The 20603-nt window shown below is 38.8% G+C and overlaps 1 protein-coding gene across 3 annotated transcripts in view; it reads right to left on the reverse strand.

Moving 5' to 3' along the window:
• The window catches only part of LOC122796327 (maternal DNA replication licensing factor mcm6-like), a 501477-nt gene that overhangs the window by 307898 nt on the left and 172976 nt on the right, over window positions 1-20603 (reverse strand). For all 3 annotated transcript variants that reach the window (XM_044064723.1, XM_044064721.1, XM_044064724.1), the window contains exon 6: window positions 17811-17956. In XM_044064723.1, coding sequence (XP_043920658.1) covers window positions 17811-17956 — 146 coding nt within the window. The remainder of the gene's footprint in view (window positions 1-17810; window positions 17957-20603) is intronic.

The following is a 20603-nucleotide window of genomic DNA, read 5'->3' on the forward strand; positions in this document are numbered from 1 at the left end:
CATTAATTGTAACTTTTGGATGCTTTTAAAACCACATGTATGGCTGCCTTTAAACGTTCAAATACATTATATTACCAATACAATACTTTTATATCTATGTTAAAAACATTTAATATAACATCTTAAAATACATTGCTACCTAGACTTATGTATTAGATTATGTACTATATAAACTCTATAAATTCTAAAGAAATAAAAATATTAAATATTGAGTACTATAAACGTATGTTATGATCAAAATCACTATAATATTTGTGCCATATACCAGTATAAATAAAATTAAATAAAGGGTTTCAACATTTAAACAATAAAACAATAAAACAGGATCCCTTTTCACACTGTTCACCCTTGATTTAACATTGAAAAACTTGGGAACATGACCTACATGACATGGTAATTAGTAATGTAAATATACATGTGAAAGGACTATCCCACTATAGAATAAATGCCCATATTTAAGAGGATCCAAGTATCAGAAATGGTTTCAAACTGATATATTCATCGAGTCCTGGGAATGTAGTGGCATCAAGACAAATCTGCCACCTACTCTCCAGGAAACCTAATCTAGCCTTCCAATTTCCACTACCAACTGTTCTATCTACCTGATCTATTATAGCAAATTTGAACATGTGGTCTTTACCATTAGTTATAACATGTTTGCTAAGTGCATTCTTCTCATCACCTTTTCTCATCTTGTAAACATGGTCATAAATCCTGGTTTTAAGTTTTCTTTCTGTTTTGCCTATGTAGTATGCGTTACACGTTGTACAGGTGGCTAAAGTATACAACTCCTTGACTATTGCAATTCCCTGATTTGAATTTGCATATGTTGTTCATAGTATTATTTAATTTAATACTGTATTCAACATTGATGTATTGACACTGTCTACACGTACCACATTTTTTTGTCCCTTTTATCTTGCAATGTTTCTCATTATTCATATTGTCACTTCTTTCTATTAATCTCTTTAAATTATATCCTGTTTTTAATACTATGCTAGGAGTGCTCCCTACTATTTGTCTTACTTCCTCATTATTAGTAAAAATAGACCAATGTCTGCGTAATATTTCCCTAACAATGTTTGTATATGGATTGAACATTATGACACACATTCGTCTGTTGAACACTTGATTGTTCTTTATGTGAATGTCTTCTTTCCCTAATAATGGGCTATATTTTGTTCCCCATTGAGATCAGACATATTTAACTACATCCTCAAGCATGTTGGTTGGATAGCCTCTTTCCATAAATAATTTTTGAATAAAATCTAGCTCATGTGTCATAATTTCTCTTGTTGATGACATCCGTGCAGCCCTCACACATTGACCTTTGACTACATTCTTGAACGTGTGTGGAGGATGGCAACTCCCATATTGTATGTAATCGTTGGAGAAAGTGGGCTTCCGATATAATTTAGACACATAACCATCTTCATTACTACTAATATATGTGTCTAAGTATGCTATACCACTTTTTTCCACTGAATGTGTGAATCTCAAAAATTCCGTTGTATTGTTAATATAGTTAATAAAGGCTAAAATACTATCCGTTTCTCCTTTCCATACAATGAATATGTCATCCAAAAATCGTGTGTATAATAGCATGTGTTTATAGTATTCACTGGGAAAAATGAACTGGTCCTCCCATTCTAACATCACTAAGTTGGCGAATATGGGTGCACATGATGCACCCATAGCCACGCCCTTTGTTTGTCTAAACATTTCTGCTTGAAATTCGATGTAATTATGGTCCAAAATGAGTTCCATCATGTTCATAATAAGTTTAATTTTGTCCCAAGTGAGCCCTGAATACTTCTTCATACTATTACAAAAATATTCCAAACCTGTATCCTTGGGTATGCAGGAAAAAAGATCTTTTACATCCACTGCTATAAAAGTTGCAAAGTGGTTCGCTGTTTTAGGGTGACTGCTAAATAATGATCAATGTGAGGTGTATTCTCGCACATCTGTGAGCATTCCTTTATCCATGAATGAAGAATGCTGTCAAGTGTTTTTTGTAATCTATCTATGCCATATCTAAACTCTCACCTGTTTTACAATTCTTGAAAATGGATTTGGCCACAAATTATAGGTTGCTCCATAGGACTTACTTCCATTATTCTTTTGATCTATTGCCATAATTTACTTTTTTCCCCAAAATGACTATAAACTCGTCTGCTTCAGTCCCAGTATGTAATTTGCATTTTGTCAGAATGGCTTGCAGGCTATTTTTCCTGTTAACCAGGTTGCAATTGGTTAAGAATGCACATACAAGTAATTCTTACTCTGGGCGTAATATTTCCATAAAGATGTTAATACCTTTAGCCAGAAGTTTGGTACTGTGTGTGGGCCTTGGAGTTTCCCTTTAGGAGCTTTCCTTAATTTTTGTCTCAATTTCTCCGATTATTCATCCCATTTAATATCCTCTACATTAGACCTCATTACCATTCTTTTAAATATTCTATCCATTGGCATAATGGTTAAGGTAGTCACCTCCCATGTACAAGGAGTTTTTGCATGTTCTCCCTGTCTCTCTATGGGCTTCTTCCCACCTCCAAAAAAACACATGCTGAGTCATTCCATCTCAAACTCACCAATGAATGGAGACGAGGGCAGCAGCACAGACTCTACATTGTGTACTGTCGGGGAAGAGTTGTACAGACCAACCACTTTGGGCATTTACTGTGGTGCCCAGTATCCTCAAGAAAGAGGACAGTTCACAGACTGCATGCCATAGCAGGACTAGCCACTTGACAGTATAAAATATGGCTCTAGGTTATTTGATCATATTGACTAATGTCGCCAAAAAGGGCATGGGTAGTTACCAGTAGTGAGTTGAGAACCCAGCCTACTTCGACCTATGCCAGGGATCCATGCTAAACAGTGGAAGAGGTGTATGTGCTCCTGTTGACCAATATGTGCCAGCAGCCATGGATCAATAAGCTACTGGTAGGCTGGTGTCTAGTTGCCCAGTTTGGTTTACCTGGGATAGCTGTTGAGCAAAATCTGGAGGTAAAATCAAACAACCTGCCAAACATGAACTGAGAATTGATACGCTTAATATAGATTCATTGACAGAACACAGCTTGGAAGTGGATGACAATCTGGAGGAGGCTGGACATCCTATGTATCCAAGAGAGTAGATGGAAAGCCAGTGCAAGGACACTTGGTTGGGGATCCAGAGTCTACTACTCAGAAGGACAGCCTAGAAATGGTGTGGGAATTGTGGTGAGAGAAAGGCTTCAGAAGGCAGCGAGAGATATCAGAATTAGTAACAGACTCATGTTAATCAGACTCCAGTGTAATGATAGGGCAGGGCAGGGCAGTGTTCATAATCTCAGCCCATGCCATACAGCAGGGTTGGGGTGAGGAAAAAAAAAAAGAGAGTCCAATCAGACAGCAGATGCAGGACCTACGTGATAAAGCAGGACAACATGAACTGGTGTGGATAATGGGTGACTTGAATGCACATATCGGGACAGATACAACAGGATGAGGGCTGCATGGGTCCACATGGGTGGCCAACAGTAATAAAGGAAACGCCATTCTAGACTAGCAAATTTTATTTATTTTTTTATTTTATTTGGCATCTGTTGACTGGGATAATCTGACTGGGTCAGTGGAGGCCCAGGGAGAAAAGCTCCAAAGTAAAATTATATAATATTACATGTTAAAGTAAATGTATAAGACAATGTGATCTCTACAAATGTCTTAACAAAAATGAAGGAAAAAGATAGTGTATAATTGCAGTTAAAACAGTTTTAAAAATGACAAGAGCAGGGGGATAGTAGACAGTGGTCAGTTCAGCAGGTTAGTAGTGGTATTCTATGACTGTTGTGTTAGTAGGAGTGGGTATCAAGAGAGTACAGCAGAGGTAGAGTTGATCATAGATGTTAGTTGCAATGAAAGTTCAGCAGAAGTCCAGAATTGGTAAGGGAGGATGGCAGTGGAGAGTCCGATCATAACAGTAAAGAGCGGTTGAGTTGTAGAAGATGTGGTGTAGAAGGGAAATGGGTGTTTGGTAGGAGAGGAGGAAAATAAGGGAGAAGGGTAGTAGATTAGGATTGGCTTTGGGGAGGAAATTTACAGGGACATGTTCAGGTTTGGTTTAGGTAATGTTTGAGGGATTTCTTAAATTTGTATTTGTGGGGCATGCTTCTTAGGGCCAGGGGAAGCCTGTTCCCAAGGATGGCAGGTGAGTAACTGTAAAGACTGCAGAGTTTTTTGGTTTGTAGATTTGTAATAAAACATTGTTCAGAGCTCCTAAGGGGATGGGAAAGGTTACAAGGTGAGACTAGTGAGGAAATACTTGGACAGGTTTATTGATGATGGTGTGGATAAGTAGTTGGGTAGATCTGAGGTGGTTTAGGAACTCAAGCTAGTTGAGTGATCTAAGGGCCTGACAATGGTGAGATTTGGAAGGCAAATTAGCAGCAAATCTTGACCTTGCAACTTTGCTATAGGTAGCTTCGTGTTTGGATACTAGAGAAGCATGAAGGTTAGTAAGATTTGTGAACTGTAGAAAAGGTTGGGAAGGAGGTAAGCATTAGCAAGTGTAATTCTTGAGTCAGAGGTGAGGTATCTATTGTTTCTGTAAAGGAGGCAGAGCTTTTGGTGTTTTTTTTTGACAGTGATGAATGTGTAGGTCAAATTTAAGTTGACCATCTAAGATTACTCCAAGTAGCTTAGTATGGTTATCGGGAGAGATTATGGTGTTTAGTGAAGAGATATTAAATGAGGGTTTGAGGTGATAGAGGGATCTGGGAAGAAAAAGTAGGAGTTTTGTTTTTTGGGGATTGAGTATGAGTTGGTTTGTTGTAAGTCACGTTTCTGTGAGATTAAATGAGGTGTGTGTGAGGATGAGCGGTTCAGCTGGGCTGTCTGCTATGGAAATAATTGTGGAGTCATCCGTGTACTGTATGAGAGATGACTGGGGGCAAGATTTATGGAGTTCATTGGTGAAGATGTTAAAGAGGAGGGGTGCAAAGATGGAGCCTTGTGGGACTCCAGTTTTGATGAATGAAAGGAAGAGAGAGTGGAGAGCCAGTTGACCGATTGTTGCTGTTCAGAAAGGTAGCTGTTAAACCAGAATATAGTTGCAGAGAAGTTGAGTTGGGAGAGTTTAGAGAGGAGGATAAGTGGGAGACGGTGTCAAAGGCTTTGGACAGGTCTAAGAATAGGCAGGAGATAATTTTATCTCTGGCTAGGGAGATGGTGCTAGAGAAGGAGATAAGAGCAGTGGAGGTGCTATGATGGGGCGGAAGCCATGTTGGGTAGGGGTGAAAAGGTTGCCTTGAATGAGGTGGGTCAAGATTTGTTTGTGTACACAGTGTTTGAGCATTTTGGAAAGGGGAGAAAGTATGGCAATTGGTCGAAAGTTTGAAAGTTCAGTGGAATTACCACCTTTATGTATGGGTATGGTATAGAATTTTTTCCATAGGGTAGGAACAGTTGATTCAGAGATGGAGCGATTAATTAGGATGGAGACAGGGTATGCTATTGATGTAGCAGCAGTTTTTAGGAAGAGTGCTGGTAGTTTGTCAGCCGATAGGGAGCATGGTTTAACTTTTAAGAGGAGTTTTTAAATGTAGCTTGTGGGAATGGGCCTTAAAGAAAAGGGAAGATTTCTCAATGGAGGGGTGCGGGTGGTGAGGGGTGGGGTTGGTTAGAGAACTGCGTAAGTTTGCCAATAGTGACAATGAAGCAAGAACTGAAGATGGATACAGTTTCGAGGGTGTGTTGTTGCGGCAGGGGTTGGGTGTTGCAGTATTACCTGGGTGGAGTATTTGGTTGATGCTGTTCCAGACATTCTTGGGGTTTCTGAAGTGTGTATTTTGGGGTTTAAGGTGAAAATTCTTTATATAACTATTCACATGTTTTTAGGGGTATTTTGGTGTTCTCCATCTTTGGTAGTGTGAGGGTTCTGATTGGATAGAGCTGCAGAAAATAGGAGTTCAGAGGGGCTGGGGTAATGGGGGTTATCTATAAAAGGCACTTGATATGGTGTGGGTGGCAATGGGGGTAGGGTAGAGTGAGGGCGGAGTGAGCTTGAGCATAGCGAGGGCGAACTGAGCAGGTAGAGCCAGGATACAGTAGGCAGCAGGATTGTCAAAAAACAAATGTGTGAAGTGGTGGTGTGCAACTGAGAAAGCTGTTGCTAGGTATAGGGTAGGACAGCGTGAGAGAGCGCTCTCTCTCACGCACTCTCTCGCTTGCAGGCTAGTGTAGGAGAGCACAAAGTAATGGAAACTTGGCAAGTAGGAAGTTGAGAAGAGGTCTATGGAGGTGAGGAAGCAGACTGGTGTTTATGGGTCAGAGGGTAAGCATATTGCAGATTAGAAGAGTGGGAGAATGTCAGAGAATAGCGAGGACACAGTGTAACGGAAGGGGGGGGGCAGAGGTCTGATACAGGAGTGTGCTGGTGACCTTACAAAGAAATAAAACTAAAACAGCAGGGTAAGATTAGGCATTATACATACATCAGACAAAAAGTCAGATCTGGAGCTGCAGCAATTCAGGTTGTGCTGAGGACATGTAGCTGGTGGAGGGGAGAAGTAGCTTACGTTCTTGGCAGGTAGCTTACGTTCTTGGCAGGGGACACCAAGGTTTTCTGCCTAGAAAAAAAGGGGGGGGGGATAAAGTATATATGCTTGCATATGAGAGATACAGGTTAATAATTGAGCAGCATTGCTATAGTATGAAAGCCAGGAGGAGAGTTAGAGTGGAAGCAGCAGAGTGAGAGATGTCATATGTAAGCTTTATGAGAGGACAGGAGAGTAGTATTTAAGCTTTATGAGAGAGTATGAAATATGGCAGGTAAGGGAAATGAAAAAGAAGGGGAGGGTTTAAGCAGAGGAAGGAACAGAATAGTTAAGAGTGCAGAGTTAGAATCAGCTGAAAATCACAGGTCATCTAACACTTCACAGCAGAACAGCTTCAAGAAAATTGAAGTCAAACATATCGAGTAGCATGCAGTCTTCAATGGCACTGAGCAAAAACTAATATTCCAAAACCCTTTAGCACAGATTATCAAGGAAATATGCAGTCACAATGGAGTGGTCAGTAGCAGCACTAACAAACCTCTGAAAGTACAGGTACCAGGTGGTATTAACGGACTCTAAGCTATTAGATAGTAAACCCAAATACAAGGTACATACAGTAGAGAAATATTCCTTATAACAGACAATGAGTGCAGCAACTTACTGGAGCAGTCTTAGAATATGGCAAATGAGGCAGTTGTTGGAAAGCATAAATGATGCCACATACAGTTAAGACTAAGCTGATAAAAATTGGATATGCATTCAGTATGAGGATAAATACAATGTAGTGATTGTACAGGGACAAAAATGCTATTGCCAACAGATAAACATGGCTCCAGTTGAAATCAAATGTATGTGGATCTAGCTCTAATAATTTAGTACAAGCTTTAAAAATTAAAAACAGTCCCAATTACCTTAAAATAGTGCAGAAGCCAGCAATAGTTACTTAAGTACAATTAGAGCACTTAGTTGCTCTGAATCAGCACTTGCACATGACCGAAAACCAGACCAAACCGTGGGGAAGCCTATGGTGAGGAAAGATGGTGCAAAACGCTAAGGCGAGGGCTTTAAGGCTCACAAGGCATTGTAAGGAGGAAGTAAAATTAAGATGCGATTGCATATAGTGGATGCGAGACGTGTAAAGATAGTTAGTGGGTGAAGGCAGGATACAGTATGCAGCATGATTGTCAAACAGTGTGTGGAGTGGTGGGCTGCAGCTGAGAAAGCTGTCGCTAGGTATAGGGTAGGAGAGTGTAGGCTAGAGTATGGGGGAAGCACAAACTAATGGTTACCTGGCAAGTAGGAAGATGAGAAGAGGTCTATGGAGGTGAGGAAGCAGACTGGAGTTTATGGGTCAGAAGGTAAAGCATATTGAAGATTAGAAAGAAAAGAGTGGGAGAATGTCAAAGAATAGTGAGGACACAGTGCAATGGAAATGGGGGGGGGTGGAGGTTTAGTATAGGAGTGTGCAGGTGACCTTACAAAGAAATACAACAAACAGCAAGGTAAGATTAGGTATTACATGTACTTCACACAAAGTAAGATAGGTGTGGAGCTGTAGCAATTCGGGTTGTGCTGAGGACATGTAGCTGGTGGAGGGGAGAAGTAGCTTGCATTCTTAGCAGGGGACACACCAAGGTTTTCTGCCTTAAAATAGTGCAGAATCCAGTAATAGTTACTTCAGTACAATTAGAGCACTCAGTTGTGTTGAATCAGCACTCACACCACCGAGAACCAGACCAAACCATGGGGAATACTATGGCTTAATAGCCAATACATGGTTCAGAAAGAGTGAGTCACAAGATCTCATACAAGACTGGCCAACATGCAACTCTGGTAGACTTCCTCCTAGTAAGGAAAGGGCACTAGAGTAGAATCAATGATTGCAAAAGTCATCACAGGTGAAACAGTCTGCCCACAGTATAAATAACTGGTTGCCACAATCAGCTGCAAGCAATGGTCAGAGAAGGTTGCCACAATCAGCTGCAAGCAATGGTCAGAAAAGGCTTTAAGATCGGGTCTATATCACGCAATCAAAATGTGATATACCAGAGTACCATTACATCACATTATGAACTGTAAGAAAGCCTCATCATATCAAATGACCATGGTTAGCCAAAATGAATGGAATTACATTTCCTAATTATTGCAAATGATTAGGAAATGTAATTCCATTAATGTTGGGCAACCATGGTAAGTCAATGTGATGAATTTAGTCATCAAGGTGTTTCGGCTTTCTTATAGTTCATGTAATGTGCGTCGATGTTATGGCACTCAAGTACATTACGTTTCTGTTGTGATATAGACCCTTTAAGATCAAAGTCCATGCTGAAGACCTGGAAGTTGACTGAAGTACAAGGAATTACTCAGGGCTCTAGCACTCCAAGAAAAGGAGGAATTAGTTGGAGTTGGAAGAATGGCAGCACTTCAAAACAGCATTTGCGAGGACTACATAACTGATATGTGGCTGAGCCAGGTATGGAAATAAGCTACATAAGGAGAGTTGGTGGTGGAATGCACAAATCCAGGAAGTTATCAAAAGAAAGGAGTGCAGGACATCAAAAGACAGATGGAGTATTCCCCATAACTTCAGAGTAAAGAAAACTCCACAGAAGCTGTACTGCCCCAGAAAAAGCCTAAAAAATAAGAGGAACCCAACCTAGAAGAATAGCACTAAGGAAAAAACTCAGAGAAAGCATCAAGCTCAGATGAGGTCACAGCAGATATATGGATGATGGGTTGGATAGGGGAGAAATAGCTCCTGAGGGTACTCCTAGCAGTGCGGAGAGAAAGGAACATCCCAAATGAGTGAATAAACACACTTGTGCCAGAGTACAAGAACAAAAGGGACATCCACAACTGTGGGCAATACAGAGGTGTCAAACTCCAGTCACACTGCATAAAAGTTCTGGAGAGGGTGATTGATAAATGGATATACAGAGTAGTAGAATGTAATATGGGAGATTAGCAGTTTGGATTCAGATCAGGATGCAGCACGATGTTTGCAGTGAGACAGATAGTTGAGAAGTTAGAGATGAGGAGAGAGTCCAACTGGGCATTCCTAGACTTGAAGGCATATGACAAGGTCCCAAGAAAGCAAATTTGAGCAGTACTGCTGTGGTTTAAAGTCCCAGAAACATTGGGAAAATTAGTGCAGGCTATGGTCAAGGACCCAATGGTTCAAGTACAAACAGTGCTTGGTCTCACAATCCCAGTTGGAGTGAGTGTGCATCAGAGTTCAGCTCTGAGCCCACTGCTGTTTATACTGGTGCTGGACTACAACAGCAAACCGGTCAGAAGACAGATCAATAAAGTTGGCATTACAGACCGACTGAGCAAAAAGTTCAGCAAAGGATAGGGGGAGGGAATGCAAAACTGAAGGCACATGAGATGAAACTATGCACAGATAAGATGGTGGAAATGGCAGCAAATTGGGGAAATCAGAAGAAGCTGAGAACTGAGATATAGGGGAAGATAGTGGAACAGGTTAATAGCTTCAAGTATCTGGAAGGGGTGGTTGAAAAGGGAAGTCTGAATGAAGAGGTCAAAGCTAGAATCAGAGGGGCAGCAGCCAACTGTCAAGTCTCAGGTGTAGTCTATGACAGAAGAATGCCAAAGAAGCTGAAAAGTAAGGTGTACAAGACAGTTGTGCGACCAGCACTACTGTATGGCACAGAATCCTGAGCAGTAAAGGCAGAGCAGATGAGGAAGCTACAGATGAAAGTGCCCAGGGGGGGGGGGGTAGGATGTACACTGTGGGACAGAAAGAAAGGACATAAGAGCAGAAGCCAAAATATCTCCAGTTGTAGAAAAGATCAAAGAACAGATTACAGTGATTTGAACATGTGCAGAAAAGCAAGAGACAATATGGTGAAGATTACTTGGAACAGAAAAGAAGGTATGAGGATGTCCAAAGGGGTAGATGGATTGTGAGAAAAAATCTGCAACAGTCAGGCATGAATGTCAAAGGCAGGAGTGTGGCAGTGAACTGAGACAGATTAAGGTTAACACGATACCCATGTAGAAAATGTCAAAAAGTGGGCCGACGAGGATTTTATTCCTTTTGTTTTGCTTCAAATTTCTTTATAAAAAGCTTTTTGGTTCAATGAATTGCTTATTTTGTGCTTTTCTTTTACTGAATTGCTTATTTTGTGCTTTTCTTTTATATTTATCTGCATACCTTTTGTTTTTTTACACGTGATGATATTTTTAGTTTATTGTTGACAATAGTGTGTAATAGCTGCTGCTCTGGTTTGATACTTTGCACTGCTTTTGCTAGGTGTATCCAAGTATTTGAGTTGCTCCCATTTCTATATTCTTCTAACAGTAATACTTCTCATCTCAGTTGCTTTATAGTGTTCTTTATTTGATGCTTCCATGGTAGTATTTATTACACTGCCTTTCCCTTATTACTTTGCTTCAATCAGTTATTAGCTGAGCTGCACAGTAATATATCCTATTTCTGTTCTTTCACATGAATTTCTCACTATTTCTGATTACTTGCTTCTGACATTTACTCTGTAATGTATTTCTTACATTTATCTTAATGTCAATCCATTTTTATTAAATCAAGCAAATCATTTTGATCATTTTCTTCTGGACTGAAAGCATCATCTTTGCTATCCATTTACTGCAAGTATTCTGCAGACAGATCCAGAATATCTTCCTGTGGCGTACTCTTCAGATATACCCTGCTTCATCTGTCGATTTTTCATATGGGAACTCATCCGTTCATCACTCCACATTACCTGTGTCAAGAGTTACCACCGTTTCCTACTTTTTCCCTTGCTGTACAACTTCAATTGGACTTTTTGTAGCAATCTCCTACAGAAGGCTCCAAAGCAGTGCCATGTGGCAAATCATCTTCAGATGACTCCCACTCCACTTGTTGCTAATTAATCTACCTTTGTTGGATTCCCTACATTAAATTCTTCACTTCATAGATATTCCATAACTTCATTTTCTGTTTAACTTCTACCATACTAATCCTCTTTTCTTTATTTTCCCCAGTTTTCTTTTTTGTATTCTGAAACATTCCATATCTGGATGCCTTTGCCTGTATTTCTCTTCAAATACCTTTGGAACTCTTATTAATTAGCGTTTTTTTCCCTTTGAATAAATATTGTCCCATAACAGATATCTTTCCAGTGTCCAACTGTTTTAAAAAAACTTGGAAAAAATCTCTGTTTTTTTTTATTCTCTACATTTTCATACTTCTGTCATTTTTCCAGACAGCCCAATGTTTTATCATCTAAGCAGTGTTTTCATGGATTTATTGTATTAATGAATAAAAAATGTTTATTTGTAGTTTTTGGACAGTTTCATGTGCAAGTATTTTTCTTTTCACTAATTTCTCCTTTTTTCTACATATCCTCTTTCTAGAGATTCTAGGCTTCATGCGCAATAATAATGCGCAATTTCCTCCTTAGCCTCAACAGTCCATTTTGTCATCCCCATGCCTCTTTTTTGGTCTGTCAGTTTTTGTAGTATTTATGGACTACTACTTTGTCACAGAGGGGCCATCCTCCTCATGAGCCTGGCTTAACCCTATGGTAGGAATGCTTGCATATCTTGTGTATACTGCCTTTTATCCAGTCCTAGCATCAGTATGTACACCAAGAGAGGGCACTTTATCTTGGAAACTGTGCACCCACTCTTTAACCTACCTTTCTCTATGATATACAAGATATAAAATGAAGTCTATTCATATGTGTTGTCTTGGTGAGATTTTGTAAAAACACAAGGTCCATTATGTGACAGCATTCATCAAGACTTGACAAATTCAGTTCCAGCAATACAGTGATGTTACTCTTTTCTTGCTGATCCTGCAGTGCAAAGTAAGGTGATGTGCTTCTATTCAGCAGTGAGCTGCAATGGACTCCATAAGACCAGCATGACAGTCTTAGGTGCATTTTGTAGCTTGCCATCATATTGCCATTGCATTAAAGTTTTGTAATGAAATCTTAAAGGGGGACTGACCTTTGGGCTTTTACACACAGGTACCAAATACAGGGATTTATAGGCCTTTAATGCCAGAGTCTGCCATTTTGCATTATACACATTACTGCTTGGAGAGGTCTAAAGCTTATGTCAAGGCTGGTCTATGCAGCAAATGTCCGGCGTATTTTTAATATCAGATTGCATTCTAGGACCAAATGGTTTTAGTTTCAGTTTTAATGTACCATGGCACAAACAAAATTAAAAGTAGGCCAAATTCAACAATGAAATCTACCAAATTCTGAGTAGAATAACAGTGTTAGTTACACTTTATGGCAGATAATTCTATGTCCATGCCTAATGGATTTGCAATGCAATCTGAAATAGATACCGAAATGACACTTTATAAAGCAGTATCAAATTGTCTTACTCTGGGGGCTTCAATTTTAATCTGACATTCTGCATTATAATCAAGTTTCCACTGGGAGCATAGGACATCTGCCCAAGATGCACTTTGCAGCATTACTTCTAGTATACCATCACAGAGTTATCTTTACAAAACAATTAAAAATAAATGCTTCTGTCACTGAAAACTGAGCATGGCCAAAACCCTTTATGCTAAAGAAAGCAATGTGCTGCACTCAAAACCATGACTGAGCAATGAAAGTCAAAGTAGAACAGCAGTGACAGGAAACAGTGTACCCAAGTTTCCTGGATACGGTCTGTTATATAAATACACAGTCAATCTGGCATAATATATTACGCAATGTTTTCTGTAGGGGGATGCAAACCTCATTCTTGAGCACAACTATGAAACACCTACACAAAATACACCATTACTGAACTGTCACTGCAAAACAAGCAACATTTTTACAAGAAAATTATTTTTTGCCATGGCTAAAGTCAAAAGTTTGAAGCCAAGCCCCTTTTCAGTCTACAGCATGCAGAGAATTTAAATTATGCATAGGATTACCCAGTTCCATGACAAATGTGGATGAGCGAGTAAGATTTTAGATAAGCAGGGTTCAGTTAGCAGCCTCGCATTAGAGAAGCTGACCATGGAAAGACAGAGGAAGGCAGTGAGATGCAGTCTACTCGGAGTGGGAAGAGTTAGGTTGCATATACACAGATCCTGAATTGAATATCTGATAGAGACCTGGGATCAAAGAGGGAGTAGAGGAGGAGACTTCCAAGATGGCTGCACATAGAATAAAAGTTGAATTTAGCTCTCTCTGTGAAAACAAATTCAGAAGAAACTGCATGTAAACTCAAATTTTTGGTAAAATTTCAGTAACTGGCTAGTAAGTGCACTGCCTGGATTCCAGCAAAACAGAAATTCAAAGAACCTGAAAGAAAATTAATCACAAAAATGTAAATCACTTACTGGGAAGAATTATGCAGCTGTTCAGTAGAAAGCAGTGCAAACTCCAGCTTTGGTGCAAAACATGGGCTTCCAGTAGCCTAGAGGAAATAATACTGTTCTATATTTAACCGCCAAATGTAACTTATAAAAAGTTGAAACATCAGTTTTCAGTGACAGAAGCATTTATTTTTAATTGTTTTGTAAAGATAACTCTGTGATGGTATACTAGGGAAGTAATGCTGCAAAGTGCATCAAACCCTATTCATCGAATGTTCATTTCAGCGAACATGCGAGATGGGGAAAGTAACTACTCAGCCAACACTTCCCAGTCTCTCACACAGCAGTATTTCAAGCCCCCCACACACCCCAGCTATATATACAAACTCAGGTTGCACTACAGTAAGGAAAAGGGCTTTGAAAAAAAAAAAAAAAAAAAAAAAAAAAAGAAAAACTTGCCCATCTCACACATTCAATGAATGTTCGCTGTTTAGCCACTCAATGAAAGTTTCATTCAATGGTCAAACAGACCCAAATAACTCAGATGTACTCAGAGCTGATTAAAATAAAACACTGATGGAGTATATCAATTCAAACAAAAGGCTGGAAAATACTGAAAAAAAGCTTTAAACCAATACTCACATGAGGTGATAAACCTGCAAATATCAGAGGCCAAAATGCAGAAAAGACTGACTAAATACAAGACTGATCAAGAAGATGCATTTCAATAGAACTAGAGGACAGAGCATGCAAAGAAAGCATGAGATTTTCTGCTGTAGCAGAGAAGCTGGAAGGAACAAGACTGTATTAATTTTATGAAAGCACAAACAACTGTACCGGTAGTCCACAGTAGGAGTTAATTGAAAGGGCACAGCATGTGCATGCTCCAAATTTGGCCACAAGAAAGCAGCCTAAACCTCCAATACTAAAGATGCAATCCTGCCAGCAAGAAGAGTTGATTCTGACAAAACTTTTGATAGAAGGACAAAGTACTAAAGGTGGGAGACTGTGCTTTTGGAAAATGATTACGCACTGTATACCAGGCAGAAGCGGAGTAAATTTCACTAAATTGGGAAATGTCAAGGAGCAGGTACAAGATTCAAACTACTGTACCCAGCTATTTTCTATTTTTTTTTTTTTTGGAGAAAATATTTTTGATGCAGAACATGTTGAGGAGGAAGTACACAAGTTTGCCCAACAAAAAGTAAGCATGAAACAGGAGCTTCTTGGTAATTAAGTCAAGAGGGAGAGAGACTGTGCCAGTGAAACCTTTTCCAATGTTTCAATGGAAAATGCTTGACAAAGAAAAAAGCACAAGAGCTGACTGTAAAAAATGGTAGTACTTTGGAATGAAAGCAGATACTGTTTTTGAGAGATGGAGATGAACAAGAATAAAACTAGCAACGCAAATTGACAAATTATTAATTTGTGAAACATAACAGAAGAAAAAACTGGAAATATTGTACTGACTTTGTTAAACTTGCAGGGGACTATAAATCATACACCTACTTAATGTCATTAATGCTTGGAAGAACACTTAGGAGAGAGGGTGAAATTTAACTGCAAGTAAAAGCAAAATGTTTTTCTTAACAATAGTATTTTTATAATGCATTATATATGTTTAGCTATTTTTTAGTGTAATGGAGATACTAAAGTAAACCGATGCCCCTATTTTCCCTCTTTTCTCTTTCTCCTTGTTCAGTTTTAAGAAATGCAGGCACTGCCAAGAGTAAAAATGAAAAGTCTAATCAAAAAAGCAAGGTACAAGAAAAATCAATGTACTTTTTCTCATTCTTACATAGGGGAATGATTGAGGCTCTTGGCAGCTTGATCTAGTAACAAGTTTTAACAGAAAGCAAATAAAGAACATTGAATATAATAAATCTTCCTAGCAAATAAATGTTTATCGAAGCAACTCTGTAGCTGGTTCTAATGTCACTATGGAGACAATCTGGTAAAGAGCAATTGAAACAGAACACTTTTTTCTTTCAATGACTAGGAGATGAAGATTGAGCAATTGAAACAGAACACTTTTTTCTTTCAATGACTAGGAGATGAAGATTTTTGAAAACATTCAAGTGTTTTCTCAACCTGAGAGAGCAATAAAGATAAGAAAAAAAAAGACAGACAGCACTTAAAAGCATAGACTGTACCTTGCATCTTAGCATGGATAACCTTTCTTTTAGGATAACCAAAGTGTGAGTGAGGCTGTCAGTTTGGGACAATTGTTCCCAACAGGGGGGTAAAACTTAAAATTTGAAGATGTACATAGTTTTGTGTTAGTATTAAGTTAATAAGTTTTAGGGGTGTATTGGGATTATTTGTTTTTGAGGGCTTTCAATAAAACAGTTTTGTAAGGTGTGAGACTCGAATAGATATGACAAGAAACTGCATAAAAAGGATCAACCTGCCAAACATTAGCGCATGCATGCAACACAAGCTGAAACTAGACACTTAAAAAAGCTGTTACACATAAGTGGGAATAACTTAACAGGACTCTTTCTATATTATCTCTAAATGTTAATGGTCTCTCAGATCATACAAAAAAAAAAAAAAAAAAAAAAAAGAGTAGTGAACTATATTAAAAAATGTAGAGTGCCAAAAGTTATGCTACAGAACACACATTTGGAAAGAACTGAACATGTAAATTGAATAAAGAAAGGTTTTTAGGACTGTTATTCAGTGGAATACCTGGGACAAAGGAAAACAGGAGTACTTGTATTAACTGCAAGAGAAGCTCCAACAGTGATAGAAGAGGATAAAAAAGATAATAATGTAGACTTGTACTAAGGAGCTACTGGCAAGAGAGGAGGATTACACTGGCACGTATTTATATTCCACCTAAAACTGCTAGAATGGAGCTTAAGAAAATTCTGAGAGAAATAATCAGCTTTAAGCAGGGAATATTACTTATAAGTGGGAACTGGAATTTTATTTGCAATAGTTAAGATGCATCTATGAAGCTCGAGAGGGAAAATATAATAAAGGAGTGTAGATTTTTGAAGAAGTTTATGAAAATATTTGGCATGGAATATGTAAATTCAACAGGAGTTAAGAATTAATTTACATATTCCCCATGATACAAAAACTGGTCTAGGCTAGACAAAACTTAAATTTCACAGGAAGGTGTGCATTTAATTGAAAGCTCTGATACACATTCAATAAACTATTTCAGTTCATGCATGAATAATAGTAAAAATGCAGGGTAATGAAATAAAAATGAAATGCGTGCACTTTCCTACCCATCTGTTGGAGAGAGGAATTTAAGGACTTGAAATGGAAGCATTTGCACCCCTGGATAAAATTAACAGGTTGATTAGGAGGGTGGGTTCCGGTCTAATAATTTGTTTTAAGCAGAGGAACCAAACAGGGGTATCTTCCCCCTTTATTTGCGTTATATTTAGAATCACTGGCAAAAAAGGGACACAGACATTCAAGAATATAATTGGTATGATATTCAAGAAAAGTTGGCTCTCTTTGCAGATGTTATTTTATACCGGATAAAACCAGAAAAGGGCATTTCAGCTGTTATGGAACATTTTGAGGCAGTCTCAAATCTTTTTGGTATACAAAATTAATGAAACTAAAACAAAGGCAAAAGCTGTAAATTATGTAACCACACTAACTGGGTTCAGGAATATCCATATTTATGGGGACATGATAAAATGAAGTATTTAGGAGTATGGAACAAAAAGGATTCTGTTGTAGCAGCTAATGAGACATTGGAAGCTCTGTTAAATGGGTATGGATATCAAGATACAAGCAGTTAAAATGTTTTTAGTCCCTTTAGTGTTTACATTGGTCAGGCATATTTTAATCAACCAGAGGAGAAGTTGTGGATAGCAATTAATAAAGAGCTGAAGGATTTTATCTAAAACATAACATTTTCCAAAGAAAGTTACAATTCATGATTAAAATGCATAATTCCAAACACAATGGCAGTCATTTTAATAAATGTAAGGATAAGTTCATACCCTAGGATTAGTTGGTGCAACATGGCATGACAAGAAAGCCAGTCTATATGAAAGCTCTCTCACACCTAAAGCCTTCAGACCTTGTATTCCTTCAGGTTGAAATCCTTCTGGTCCTGTCACCCTTGAACTGGTCTCTGTTCGGATAGCTTGGAGAAAGACAAAAGTGAGATAATGTTTTCTTTTCTATATACAAAGGAAAGACTTATTTGATACGCCAAACACAACAGTTATACACATGTTTACATCTCCAATGGTGATAATACCCAAACTATTGCTTACACACACAAAAAAAACACTCCTCTTGTACTACTGACCATATGCTCTAAAACTGCTCTCTAAATGAGAAAATCTGCACTAGACTTGCATCATGAGCTCAGAGAGCCAAAAGGCATTAAAAAAAAGCAAAGCAAAGAAAAGAGGTGCAATTTAGCTGATATTGAGCTTCATCAGGTAGTCCAGGTTTCAGATCGCTCTGCAAATAACTTAACCAGAAAGTGCTCCAAGGACACCTCTGAAGAAGTTTGCACCTAATGAGTTTACCCAGTAAATAAAATAGTCTCACAATGTACTAGAACCACTAGACCTTAGAAGCAGTCACTGCATGTTTAACTGAAATTTGTTTATAATAATGGGGTCAGCTACATCAACACACCACAGTAAAAGCAGCATCAAACAATTGACCAATTTCACAAAAAAGTCCAGGGCAGTATCTGTGAGCTATTGCTATTAGACTAAGCATCATCAGAACACAACTTTGGGTCTCCTTTCCTCCTCATGCCTAATCATTTATCACATTTTTTAAACAAAATAAATCCCTCAACCAAGCTGCTTATACTATGACAATTTAAAAGATATGCTGTTTCTACAACTGCAGGAATTAAGCCCTTTATGTTGATGCCTACTAGTCATGGTGTGTTAATAGCAAAAGCTGCACACGGACTTGTTTCTGCATAAGAAGCAAACAGACTTATGGAAACTGTAGGGCCAGTCCATTGCTATGATCCTTTCCTGGCTAGGCTTCTTTAACAAATATAGAACAGTTTGCATTTTGTAGAGATGTGATTTGAGGTATGAATGTGTAAGAACCAAAATTGTATGATCAGTTTAGGTTACATCATCTGTCACAGATTAAATAGTTTAGAAAGAATGACAGTGAGGCAAGTGGTTACTGATGATACTTGGCTCATTTTTCCCCTGTAATTTGCAAGTATTTATGGAATGTCCATAGGCTTCATTTGAACTCTCATTCTCAAGCATAGGGGAGGGTTAAGGCACATCCCTGCACATGTAATGACACCGCTCAGATTAGGTGTGTGCTCAGACCCTGTTCCAATCAGGTCTGATCCCCAAGTCCGTGACTAAATACAACCTGCAAGACAGAAACACAGTACAACCTACAGGAAGAGAATCATAAGCTTACATAGCTTATAAGAACAGGCAGCCACAGGGGATTTGTGGAAAGTTAGTAAATACAGATTACAGAAAGCCTCCTTGCAGATCAACTAATATGGAGAGTGCATATACTGAATCTTGAGGTCATCTGCAGTTGGATTACCTGTTGGGAAGAAACCTTAACAGAGAAACTTCCCAGGTAAGTCACATGCAGAAGAAAGTCACATGCAGAAGAAAGTCTAAAGGCAAGGACTCAGGGTACCATCTTCAAGCACCGATATGACTGGATCACGAGTCTGGAGTCAGTCCTCGTGTTAATGCTTGCAGACAATGTGAGCAACAATCAAGTAGTTGAATAAACTGTCAAAAGTGAAGACCGTTCTTCAGCAAGTGATGCAGCATATCTTTGTGGGAGGGCCTCTGACAGCACCCTTTTCCAAACAGCAGTTCCACAAGTGATGACAGTGAGGTTAAGCAATCTACTTATGAAGCATTTGCTCACCACTGTAATCCTCTCCATTTCTGAGGCAAAGGATATGTACAGCTATGCTTTCTTCCAAAATGTCTGCACTGTTTAAGGCCACTACTAATCATAGGCATCTGGTATATCCTTGATTCTGCCCTCACAAAAATTTAGAGTAGTTTACATACAGACTTGATGTTTCTTCTTGGAGAAAGAATGGGTTAACCATGAAGTACAGCCTATATTTGCAAAAGGCTAAAATATAGTTCCCTATTAATGTCAGTCTACAGTTCAGGGATCCTATGAGCAGAGATGACCAGCACCAAAAGCAATATCCAAGAAATTAAGTTTGACAGCCACTATACCAGGTAGCCTGAAGAGCATGCAGGCAGATCTGCTAATCATTAAGTTCAATCCCAAACAGAAAAGCTCTTTTAAGGAGAATAAAGATGCAGAACACCTTCAGTGAGCAGTTTAAGTAGCCAGTGCTAGTTAAGTTCTCTCCTCTAAAAGGGCAATTATACACAGAGACGAGTAAAGATGTATCCATTACATCTCACTTGATATACAGGCAGTCTTCCCACTACTTTGAACACAAGTTACATAGGACAGCTAACCGCATTCACGGATGTACTAAAGTAATTTAAAAGTATTGTATAAAAAGACATTATGCAGGCAGCCAAGCCCCCTGCATCTCCATGTGGGTGACATCATTCCAAAACCCCTCTATTTTCCCTCTGATGTCACTGCGTGCAAGATAAAATATCACTGACAAGACAATGAGGATAAAGTTTAGTCTGCTCTGAATTTTAGGATTTGAAGAATAAAATAGAGTGGAGGGAAGAGAGATAAATATTCCATTCCACAGAGGGGAAAAAATTCTTTACCACTCCACCATGCCCTGTTGAACCTAGCAGGAGGGAGAACTGTACTCTCCC

Source organism: Protopterus annectens, chromosome 3.part0 (genome assembly GCF_019279795.1).
Source record: "Protopterus annectens isolate FY-2018-M chromosome 3.part0, PAN1.0, whole genome shotgun sequence".
Lineage (NCBI taxonomy): Eukaryota > Metazoa > Chordata > Ceratodontiformes > Protopteridae > Protopterus > Protopterus annectens.